At 36.8% G+C, this 12,874-nt stretch overlaps 1 protein-coding gene across 2 annotated transcripts in view; it reads right to left on the reverse strand.

The window, feature by feature from the left end:
• MTRR (5-methyltetrahydrofolate-homocysteine methyltransferase reductase) overlaps positions 1 to 12,874 on the reverse strand; it is a 25,425-nt gene continuing 12,551 nt past the window's right edge. For both annotated transcript variants that reach the window (XM_040548254.1, XM_040548253.1), the window contains 8 exons: positions 11,370 to 11,458; positions 9,564 to 9,744; positions 8,296 to 8,338; positions 6,188 to 6,374; positions 4,175 to 4,293; positions 2,678 to 2,770; positions 2,403 to 2,582; positions 1 to 1,439 (listed from right to left, as the gene is read on the reverse strand). In XM_040548254.1, the coding sequence (XP_040404188.1) occupies positions 1,295 to 1,439; positions 2,403 to 2,582; positions 2,678 to 2,770; positions 4,175 to 4,293; positions 6,188 to 6,374; positions 8,296 to 8,338; positions 9,564 to 9,744; positions 11,370 to 11,458 (1,037 nt within the window). In that variant the 3' untranslated portion in view covers positions 1 to 1,294. The remainder of the gene's footprint in view (positions 1,440 to 2,402; positions 2,583 to 2,677; positions 2,771 to 4,174; positions 4,294 to 6,187; positions 6,375 to 8,295; positions 8,339 to 9,563; positions 9,745 to 11,369; positions 11,459 to 12,874) is intronic.

Consider the following 12,874-nt stretch of genomic DNA (forward strand, 5'->3'; position numbering starts at 1 on the left):
TTGTTTAAAAACATGATTTTATTCTGATCATAATTTTTCCATAAACATTTCTTGAATTACCTACAAATTAACAAAAAATCAGTAGGCAAATACAAGCCTTGGAATAAGTCATGTGGTTCTGATTATGCATTAAGGCCAAACAAAACGAGAGTTCTCCCACGGAAACACACAACAATGTGTCTAAAACATTCTCTCATACATTGTATTTATCTTTAAAGATCTAAGTATGACGCAGAACCGAGATGACAACATGATTAGAAAAAGCAAAGGAAAGAGAGGAGAGATCTGAAGAGAAGCATGAATACCTTGTACTTTTAACTCTTCCAACTATTCGCACTCCAAACAGCCCTTGTTTGGAAGAAGACTGGATATTTCAACAACTTACTTTCAACAATTTGATTTCTGAAGTGGATTCTCTTAAGTGAGGGTAACTGCTTTAAAAACATAGTATTTCATTGCGTGTGTGCAACTTAAAAAAATATTACTTTAGAAATCTAAAAAAGTATTTACTAAGCAGTATTTTCTCCAGCAATCACATTCAACCCAACTGCTGATTTTTAAATAATAATAATAAAAAAAAAAAAAATCACACAACAAACATTTTAGAGACAGGAATGAAAATAACTTCAAATGCATGAAAATCTAATAAGGATTAGCATTGAGTGTAGCAAAACTGAGACATATGGATGATGCAATGAAAAAAGATAAGTATTAAAAAAAAAACAAGAGTTGAAATTCTGCAGCAAGTTTGTGTGCAATATTCTGGACCTTCATTCCTATCATTTTTGAACAAGCAAAAAAAGAAATACACAGGTATACACATATGTATGTATGTATACTCACGTGTATACATGTGTGCGTGTGGAAGAAAAATAGTCTTAAAAAATATTCAAATAAATCCTAGCAAGTCAGTAATGTATTTGATGATGCACAGATTACTGTGCATTTACTCTGTAGCTTATTTATACGTTGTAGTAAAAAATATACATGACCTAATGTAAACATACAATTATACTTGTACAAGTGCAAGAGTTCTTACTTTCTATATGAAAGCAGTAGTCAGAGAATCAAGGCACTGATACAATCTATTATGCAACGTTACTAAAAACCATACACTTCACAAGACAGATTGGTTTGCTGTCCTTTAAAAGGTTTCCTGTATGAAAGATCAACAGAGAAAGTTAAAATGTGTATGACAACAGCACTTTTGACAGTAACTTCTAGTCAAAAGCATAAATGTGAAAGTAAAACACAAAATCTTTTGTGCTATAAGGGCATAAGAAAAGCTAAATATTTAGCTCCAAACATCCTGCAAATATCGTTTTGTTTCTCGAAGCATGGCCAGCATTTTCATTGCTTCCAATTTGTCAACTTCCATCTCCATGCTTAAAATGTCCACTACAGCATCACTTACACCATCAGCCATGTGCTTCTTATCCCTGGAAATAAAAAAGTAGGAGTAAAATGCATACTACTGTATTTTTCCTTTTATCAACAGCTTCAGAGGCAGGATAATATTGGAAAAGATATTACACACAAACAAAAAGAAAATGTATATGGTATGGCAAGACATTCGCTAAGTCTTCACATAGATGAGCATTGACAAGAACAAGGGATTCTCACAAACAAATGTTAAAAGACTTTCAGAGCATGGTAATACACACCAAAAAACTTGCACCGCCAGCTAGGCTGTCACAGAATAATTATTTTCTTTTAGGGAGAACTGGACCTGCTGAAGTAGGATATTATATCCCCATATGGTTTCAACATACACAGAAACCTCACTTATTAATAATGCTATTTTTAATACAAATAATAGACATTTATTTCAGCAGGAGAAAATACTGACATAAAGCTCAATGTTCAAACAGTTGACCATATACCAACAAACTTCCTAAAAAAATTTGAAACCTCCAGGTAAGTTAGCCTCTACAAATAAGGCTTCCCACTGTAAAATATATTACTATTGGGGTACTTTATAAAGGCAACAGAATTTTGGAGTCTGTAATGAAAAATCTTAATTTCTACATTCAGGTAGCATCCTGGCCCATCCAACCCTAGAATGCAGCAGAGGTTTCTGCTATGTCACAGCTGTCCAATTTATCATCTCATGCATTCAAGTATCCCATTTTTTCAAGCACAATATATTAATTTGAATCCTACTACAGCTTATTTGAATACTAAAAGAAAAGTAACAGGTGACTGAAACAAGCAGACAAACTGAATAGTTACAAACTATTCTTTCATAACTGTATTATATAAATGGACATAATGGACTAAATTCTGGCATTCCAGGAAGGCTGTTCCAGCATCACATTGATCCTGTCTTTCACACAGCTCAAAGTCTTTCTAAAGCCTCAAACTGTTCTCTTTCTGACATAGTCCATCTCCACTCTACTCACCCACATACATAGAAGTAACCGCTATCTTTCAGCAGGACTCTGGCAACTTCCTTAGCACAAAGCCTAAGGACATCTTGCACATACTTAGGCGGGGCTCCTTCTGCAGTTGAAGAGTCTCTTGAGAAACAAACTTTAAGATGAGTTAATGTCCCACTTTCAAGAAAACATCTGAGCTCATCTCTGAAAGGCAATAAAAAGTGTTAGTAATGGCTCTGAGATAAGCATCCTGCCATGAATACAAATTTAACACAGGAAATGTTAAATAGTGAACTTGCTTGAACAAATAGTCTCTATCATGATGCCGACAACCAAAGAACAGCCATGTGTCTCCAAAATGCCAGTCTGCATGTTCTTCCCTCAGCTTTTGCCTAAACAGCCAACAGAAACAAAATACAATTAAAAAAAAAGAAGTGTGCCGACTGTATGTAAACCCAATATTGTTCTACCAAGAGCAGAAACTAAAATTCCTATAACCTTATTCTCACTTACAGTAGTGCTTTTCTGCCTGTCCAGAGGCTTATTAATGTGAAAGGGCTTAAGGTAAGTAACAGTGAAAGCTTTCTTCTCTGATTTTCTTGAGTACTCACTTTTGGCCCAACTCAAAATCAATTAAATTCAAAGGTTTTTTTGTGTTTTTTTTTCTTTTGTTTTTTTGTTTTGTTTTTTTTTTTGGTCACAGTTTCATACGGGAATAGTAAAGACTGGCACTTCTGAACATCTCACAAAACACTTCTGACTGCTGAATAAGGAGATTGCTACCCCTTAACCCTCATTAGAAGCACTGTAAAAATACCCAGGGAAAGCTCAGCGCAAACCATTTTTAGCATGCTTTTCATTTTGCTGTAGAAACCTCCAAGAGTCCATGAATAACAATCTATTTACCACTATACCATCAGAAAAGGTACTGTATTTTCTTGAAATAATGCTGAAGATATTACTTTACAGGGGTTTGAGCTGCAGCTTTCTAGTTATACTTTGAGAGATGTTTTATTTAGCACTGATTAAATGCTTACAAAATGCTATGGATTCTTTAAAATACAAAACAAAATGAATCTGAGAGATAAAAATACCTGGGGGATAAAATTAAGTTAATACTTAGTAGTAGAAAGGACTGTACATAATGATTTGGTTAAAGCAGATACATGGAGTCAGCAGTATCATGTCAAAATACCACCTTTCTCTCAGAGCAGTTTAAAAATAATTATTACAGGATGCAAGAAATTCCATTATCTTGCTAGCATGAATAAGTCACACAGAAATGATGTGTTGGTTACCTATAAAGCTTACATTACCACCCAAATATTCAATTCTTCCTGTTTCTTCTGAATGTACCTGTAACTCTTTGAACAAGCTTCTTGTTGCCTTACAAAATTACACTGCTGTAGTTGGAGGGATGAAAACAAAGAATGCTGTCAGAAGGTGAGCAAAAACTAGAGCAGTGTCCCTTGTCATAACATTCACTAAATGCTTATTTTTGTTTGGTATGTTTGGTTTTGTTACCTTTTTTGCCTTGTACAGAGTTCCTTACGCATCACAAAGAGAAAAAAGGACAAAGTTGTAAACAACAGCTCATAAAAACATTTGTGATTTGCCCTTTCTGGTTTAACAAAGAAGAGGGGAGAGGAAAAAAAAAAAAAAAAAAGCCCCACAACATTTTTTTCCAAAAGAAAAAAAAAAGATTAAAAATAGATTAATTTTTCTACTCAGAAACCTGAGGCTGTATTTTTTTCAACATAGAAAGCTTGTTTTTCATTTAAAAATTTGGTACATACCTATGTTGCAGGAAACCAATAAATGGTGCAATTCCTGTTCCTGGACCAACCATCACAAAAGGGACAGAAGGGTCTGAAGGTAAGTGGAAAGTATTGTTTGGACGAGCAAAAATAGATATCTAAAATGAAATTAGACAAAATACAATTGAAGAGTATTCTTAAGAAGTGAAGATATCATGACATTTTTAGAACCTTCAGAATGTTTATGTGGTATGTGTATACAGACACCCTTCCAAATCCTGAACTTCGGAGGTTACTTTTAATCCCAAACAGACATGTGGAAAACAATTTCACTTGAGCTTCTGAAAAGCATGCCCTATTTACAGATCTATCAATCAATCTGGACAAAAAAGGGGCAAAGCCAAACAAACATGGGCTTCTGAATATGAAAGCAGACTGCATCGTAAGTTTGGTGAATTTCTAGGATTCATGGGACTTGTGATGATGGTACACAAAAGGAAGCTAGGCTAGTTTACTGCTAACTGTTACAGGCAACTCATTTTTTTTTCTTTCTTTTTTTTTTTTTGTTAAACAAAACAAAACCCACTGTGGACATTAAAGCAGAGGTGTGGATTTGTTTATAGTGAATTGAAGTCTACTGATACCAAGCTTGCTTTCTTAATTTTCACAAAAATTTCACAGGAACTCCAAAAGGTCAAACAGGTGAGGGGAGTCCAACAACTGCTCAAAGACCTTGGAAAATGGTTTATATCATTCCACTGGTAGACTCTAATTCTGATCACCAGATGTGTGTCAGAAAGGAAGACGTTATAATTTTCACAAGAGTCACGCCCTGTTCTCTTACTGTATACAGAATGGAAGATGACCATTCTTAACTCTTTAGAAGACCATTTAGTAATCATCATCAGAAATAGCAGAGCTTCACCCACTAAAATCATAAGCAACAATCTGATTTATTTTGCATATTAATTAGGAAACAGTTTGAATTCCCTTTCAAGTTTAAGGAGTTAAACACTAGACCAAGTTATTTAAACTTTGTTCTGTAAACCTGAGTGATTTAGCACTACTCCAAATTTGTCATTCCTTTAAAAAGAATAATTCAACTGGTATACACACTTGTTCTGTGAAATAAATTAATCTATTTTTGCATCACACTTATCCATTTTGTATTGCTATTCCATATATTTTTGCAATCTATGTGTATTGCTGAACATTTATCTATTTTGAACTCTGGCTTGCACAGCAGATTCAAATAGTTCTGAATTTTATTCAGACTCAATTTGTAACAATCCTTTTTTTTGTTGTTTTTTTTTTCTTTTTTCAGTCCACCTCTTCCTCATGTTTGAGCTTTAACATTGCAAATCAACTACATTTTAAATAAACAGAGATGTGAATACTGGAATAAGATGCACTGTGCACATATTAATCAGTTTTTCCCAAGTTACTTTTTAAAAATTAAAAATAACTTACATGGGTTTTCATTACATTTTGCCAGACCAAGACTTTCTATTATCAGCACAGTTTCCTTGTAACCAAGTTATATGCTTGTTTCCATTTTTCTTAATCAAATATATATTAGAATATCAACAGTTCTTTTGTCACGTTATATGCAATACTATATAAAATATATTTTGCGATATACAGTATGATTTATCTTCGGTTGGAAGGGACCTATGAGTATTAACAAGTCCAACTCGTGACTCTGCAAAGGGCAACCTAAGAGTTAAACACAATGTCTAAGAGCATTGTCCAACTCTTTCTTGAACACCAACAGGCTTGGAGCTGTGACCACTTCACTGGGGGGTTTGTTCCAAGGCTTGACCACCTTCTCAGCCAAGAGCTTTTTCATGTTAGCTCTTGAACTCTTTTTCCTGAACTCCCCCAATGAAGCTTTAAGCCTTTCCCTCGTGTCCTAACCTATTGCAAAATGAACACGCATACAACTCCTGCCAAAACATCTGCAGTACAACAATCTGTAACAATGAAACCTGCAGTTGCTTCAAAACATGCACAAATATATCAGTTACGGGAATTTAGACTTAACATTCATACCTCTTCAGTTGGAGAGCTTCCTCCTTTCGTATACGGGGTGTTTTTATTGGGGTGCAGTAGAGGTGCAACTAACTCAGCAAGCCAGCCTGTACATACTCCCTTCCGTGAGACTGGTCTAGTGGGACAGGCAGGAAACTCCACAATATTAAACACAAAGGACAGTTTTCCTGGCTGATACAAGTTTGAACTGTAAAGAAGCAAAAATTAAAAAAAAATATTAAACTTAATGACCTGAAATAGCTCTGCTATCTTACAGCAGGTCCATTTTCAACTCAAACCACATTACCAAAATCAAGATATGTTGTTACCTATGTAATATTTGTACGCAGTTAGAAATTTTCTTAGGGTTGGACTCAAAGGCCAATGCCTACAGGATTCAATCAGAATTCCTCTCTATAAGGTTTACACACATGAGCTTGCTCTTGAGAAATCTACCAACCTCTTACCAGACACTCAAAACAGCATTCTTTGAAATAGTCAAGACCTGTGTTTTGGTGGTGGTGTTTTTTGATTGGTTGTGGGGTTGTGTTGTTTGTTTGATTTTGGTAACCTGGACATAAATACTTTTTCCCTCAGATTTTATCTTTCTATTCCCTTTTCTTTCTTCTTTAGATCTACTGCTTTCACTGGATGGTCTTGCAGAAGATCTGAAGCACTGCTCATGTTACTGTGTTCTTTTTCCCTTATTGTGAAATAAAGTCAGTATTATAACAGGCTAATTGGGAATGAAAAAAACACTGGGCAGGAACTGCCTCCTAGTCTAATTTCTTAGGAAGCCAGAGGGATTCCTGTGAGGAAGAGGGAGCTAGGCAAAGAAGCATCTGAGATTGTAAGCCTCAAGAAAATAATAATGCAAACATCCAAAGTTAAGGAAGGCTGGCCCTCTGGAGAGATGTGCAGCAACTGTGTTAAAGAAAAACAGCTGGACTCTAATATCCAAAGACAAACTACACTCCACACACAGTCCTGGCAGTGAATAAGGCTCTATAGCCCCACTGAAGAAGTAGAAAAGCCACATACTTCATGGGCCAAGACTCATCTAGCCCATCAGTGACTACTCTGCTTTGCTCAAAAGTTACATTAAATACATTTCAGTGATGACCAGGTACATCAAAAAACAAATTCAATCCTCTAGGAGAGGACTGAAGTATATGGTGAAGACAGTAACGAATTTCTTCACTCAAGGTTAGCTACACACTTCTTTCAAAAACTGAAGGCAGAGCTGAAGGCATTCTGACTTCCTCAGCCAAATGAACACAGACATGCAGAATCAGTTTTGGCCCCAGGGAGTTTTGTGTGTTTGCCCACTTGTCTTCACAATGTGGGAGTGTCAAGGTTTTGGCCGGGATAGAATTAATTTTCTCCGCAGAGGCTCACCCAATGCTGTGTTTTGGATTCTTGATGAAAAGAGTGGTGGTAACACACTGATGTTTTAGCTGTTGCAGAGCAGAGCCCACACAGAGCCAAGGCCTTTCCAGCTCCTGGTGCTGCCCTGCCAGCGAGGAGGCTGGGGGTGCCCCAGGAGCTGGGAGGGGACACAACCAGGACAGCTGGCCAAGGGATGTCCGGTATTGCGTGGGGTCATGCTCAGCAAAGTTAGGGTAAAGGAGGAAGAATTTGGAATGACGGCATTTTTCTTCCCAAGAAACTATTACGCACAATGAGCCCTGCTCTCCTGGAAGTGGCTGAAAGATGGTTAGTGGCCTGCCGATGGGAAGTAGCGAACAAATTCCTTGGTTTGCTTTGCTTGCACATGTGGTTTTTGCTTTACCTGGTGAACTATCTCTCAACCCAGGATTTCTTGTACTTTTACCTTTCCGATTCTCTCTCCCACCCCACCTGGTGAGAGTGAGAAAGTGGCTGTGTGGTGCTGAGCTGCTGGTGTGTTAAAACCACAACAGGGAGAAAAGGGTGAGAAAATGGAGCATCAGGGCTTCAGATTTCAAGATGATACAGATGAATTCAAGAGTAAGTGGTAAATTACATATTCTAAGCAAAATGGCCTTACAAAAGCAATTTAGAGTTTGCTCTCTAGAAGATCATAGTGTACACACTTAAGAAAAAAGCACACAAATTACAAAAAAGATACAACTTGAACACATCATTACCTTGAAACTGAATAGAATCTGGCTTGCAATTTAGGAAGATGTTCTGAAAAATTAAAGAAAATAAATTATCATTTATTGATTCACTCCAGTGAAAATCAAAATATCATTTGAGTGTTTACACTACAACAGGTAACAAGCATACTGTAAGTTTACTCTATTAACATTGAGTGTTTCTTTCTCATAAATAAGGTATTAGGACCTGAACCCTATTAGGAATATTTTTAGACTTTGTGGAACATGTCAGAGATACGATAAATAAGCCCCTAACAGTTACTTTATGGGGTTATTGGTTATTTAAAAACAACTCTAAGGTACACAGAAGAGATGCCAGTAGTTAGTGGGGAAGGTGAAGCTTCAAGATTAATTTTACCTGCCTTTCATCTGAGTGTGGTTTATGGAGCTGAAAAGTTCTGAGAATAGGAATTAGTTTATTGAAAGTTTCTGCTATACAAACGTCCTAGAAGCAGATGTGGCAGTTTTAACTTCAAACTCCTATGAACACCTATGTAATTTTTTGAAATCACAGCTAAAAAAACAAACAAAAAACTTATAGTTTGTAAGTGTTTTTGCTTTCAGTGTGAAAATTCATGTATTCGTATCGAGTGGAGCAGAGCTTGTATTTACTTATTTTATGAATCCCTACAATTTACTAAGGAGTAGTAATGAAGAACACGATCACAAGGCCATAAAAAGCAATTGTTTTGTTTCATATAATGAAACAATACGAAATTCTGTTTTTTAATCTGGAAAGTAACTGTCAGTATTTTCAGATGCATTTGAGATGGCTACATTTCAAGGCTCATTCCTTCCATGTTTTATACAAGGAACTTTGCAAGTTTGTTGGGCGTAACATAAACACAAATGTACTGGAAAAAACTTTCTATTTTAACAGATAAAAACACAAGAAAAGAACACGAAGGCAGGGATATCAGGAGTTTTAAGAACATGGCTTTTTGAATTGTAACCAGTTGATGAATTACTTAAAGACACTAATTCTGCAAGCACCTTATGCTTATTTTTATGCACAGGAGCAACCCAGAGTCATTTGAAGCACAGGTATGTGACTAAAGTGCAGAATGAAGACCACAGACTACCACTGGAGAACAGAGTTTTGCCCCCAACAATAGTTTTAGTTTGATCACTATGGATACCACAATATTTCTATAGTGGTAACTGAACAGTCATCCCCCATCCTGAGAAACCGAACACTTAGTTTGATGCATTTTCAGAATGAACTAAATCCAATTAAGTCTAAATCAGCCACTTACCAATTAACAGGTTAAGTGAAGGCTTGCAGCTTGGAAAAGCACGAAGTAAATCCAGCAAGCAAACATTCGACTCTCTAATAAAACGGGTATAATCAGAGTTTCCTTGTCTGCTGCAAAGCTCCTGAAGCCTCCGTTTTTCTCCTGCATTACTGGTGCACTCTACAAGGGCTCGCAAAAATGCCTGGAGTGAAGAAAATAAGAGTGGAGGGTAAAAAAAAATAGTCCAGTTGGACAAACCTGGGAAAAGCTTGTGTTGCCTGGGGATAGGAAGCAGTCAGCCTGCAGGCTAATGAATAATACAAATTATTTTCCAATGTACAGTTTCACCTATCATGACTTTTACAACCCTCCTCCCCATCCCTCAATGTCTGGGGCAAGCTAGCAGGTCAAAAAATCCTACTTTGCCTGACTGAGGGAAGAGACAGATAAAAGGCATTTCCAGATAAATCCCAAACTTACGAAAGACTTTATTTATGTATTTGCACTTCAGTAACAGCCCCATAACACAAATTAATCCAAGACAAAACACCATTTGCCAAGTTACAGAAGCTGGGAAGGGAGTAATACAAAGTCTTAGAAGCCGTATTACTGTAAATAAAGTATGGTATTTATGAGCCATGTAAATGTCACTGCGGTGTTTCATTCTGTACTTTATGCCTACTTAATGGTAGTGCAAGCTTTTCTTAAGGGAAAATTAAGTACAGCTTGCAATATAAAGCAAAAATCAGATGCAAGTAGTTCCAGGGTTTGTTTTGTTTTGTTTGTTTGTTTTCCAAAAGGCAAGGTGGAAATAGACACAGAGCTTAAAAGGTAAGTGATCCAAAATACCCAGTGCAATCAGAGGACTTACTCTACACAAAAAAATACTGGAAAAGTAATTGGAGTTTGCCCAAACACCAGATTCCAGAAAATAGTTTTGATTATGGAGCTACAGGACACTATTTTGAACAGGAAACAATGCAGATAGGTTATATGCTTGGGTGATACTCCCCAGACAGCACCCTCTGCCTACTCTTATTATTGAGAAAAAGATTCAAAAACAGTTACATGTAGTACTGAAAAGGTTGTCTCAATTGAATGATTCTCTTCTACAGTATATTGCCTAATAATGACATATGCTGGATCCTACTGTAAAATTCGCTTGAGTGAGAAGTCCTTCCAAAAACTGACTTCCTTCACAGATCCACCCGACACAACTGTAACTTCATGCTTCACACAAATTTATCTTTAAAACGTGTTTTGACAATACCAGAAATACCCATGCATTTCTAGTTGCAAGCTTCTGATTTTTTCCAGGCACAAAATGCAAGAGAAATAATAAACACACATTTTGAGAATACGCAACCAAAAATCTTTCTTTGAATTCTGCCAGTTACTGAAATGCTCAAGAAAAGCTTTAAAATATTTTGAAGGCATTACGTGATGCTTGTATAGAGCAACATGCGTCCGGTGACCAAACAGGACAGACACGGGTCCTCTCTGACTAGAAGGACTGATTTCTCTTCAATGCCTACAGCCAGGTTCTGTCAGCCTTCCAGGTATCTGGAACCAAATACCTAGCACTTTTCTATTTAATTCCAGATTACTTATGAATACAGAATGGTAATGGGGATTTTGGTATCTCATAGTTTGCCCAATAAAGCACTAAGAGCAAAATTTCTTGGAACAAGATATCAGCATGCAAGCTGACAATCCTTATTCACCAGGAACACAGTAACTACACACAAAGCAAGGACAGAACTTCAAGAAGCCACACAGCGTAGAATTACTATGGATTTCCCTTCAAAAGGGAAAACAAACACACACCTTTTTGGGAATTGCTCTTATTTCCAGACACCAGGTTAGAATGAATTTCAGAGTGCTCCTTTCAGGGATGTGTTGTGGACGAGCTGCTCCTAATTTAGGGGGTAGGGAAAAAAAAAACAAACACAAAAATACATCTATTAGCATCCAAAAACAGCATCACAGAACTCTTGTTCCTTCAGGAAATACCATATACCTAAGCTTCATTCAATTCTGTATGATTGAGCCCAACTGATTTGTGGCGATTATAAACTAAACAGTAAGATGGTTTTCCAAAGAAAAGACAAAACGAAGTTATCAAGAAAGCAGGAAACAAGAAGAAAAGTGTAATACATGAGTGTTCAAATATATATATATATTTTTGGCTAGGCCACTCAAGGCCTTTCTGCCACTTTTCATCTTGGAGAAATGCTGACGAATGCTTACAAGGAAAAGGATCATCTACATTTTTTCCCCCCTCCATGAATAAACACTCCTGAAAAATCAGAACATGCTGATGTTTTCTAATGATCTAACCAAAGGAGTATTTGGCTACCTCTTCATGGAGTCAGCCAGGGTCCAGAGGCAGCATTTGGCTACCTCTTCATGGGTCCAGTCAGGCTCAGCCTTGTGACGTGCCATGCTAAAGCAGCTACTCCCCATTCTAAGCTAACCCCAAAAGCAATATAAGATCGCTTACTTGACAAAGCTTATTAACAAGCTCTGCAAGTCCCAAATTGTTTAATTACAGACCCCACTTGCATGTTGGGATTTCTCTTGATATTGTTTCTTGGCTTCAAGTTCTAGTTACTCATTCTTACTGTACTTTTCTGTTTTCAAGAGTCCTTTAATAAAATTTGGTCTACGAATATATCCATATACCCTTGCTAAATTATGTTTTTGTATCAGCATTACTTGACTGAATTCTTGCTAAAAAGAACAAAATTTACTTTTAGACAGTAAGAGGATTGACATAAACAAAATGCACGAAAGAAGCATCCATTTTCATATTTATATGAACTTTTTCTTGAACACGCTGACAGCATTTCAAAATTAAGTACTTAATCCTCTTCCAAGGATGCTCATACGTACAATGAAAGACAACTATGGAAAAGCAGTATTTGCCCAACAGACTATGTGCCAGACTGCTAGATAATTTCTCTGTTTTGTCCCCTCACTTGATCTCACGTACTTCATCAGAGAATTCACAGGCTGAACAAAGAGGTTGTAAAAACAGAATTCAGTGGAGTTTCTGGTAAGTCTTGCAGATGCATCTGATGCACGGTCCCTCTGTCTATACTCCTCACTTCTCCCAGGCTTTTCAGCTATCTTCATTTAGAGGATCCACAGCCCTAACATTGACTGCAAATTCCTCAGTAAAGCGAAAACAGTTGAAGGGACAACCATCTCAGAAGGAAAGCGACTCTGGAATATTGCCAGGAATTGTGAAGCTGTGTTACACTGCTTAAGCCTTTGGTAGGGATATGCAAGAGCACGTAATGATGTTAGAGTTAACCTAATGAGTCTCT

This window comes from Cygnus olor, chromosome 2 (assembly GCF_009769625.2).
Source record: "Cygnus olor isolate bCygOlo1 chromosome 2, bCygOlo1.pri.v2, whole genome shotgun sequence".
NCBI lineage: Eukaryota > Metazoa > Chordata > Aves > Anseriformes > Anatidae > Cygnus > Cygnus olor.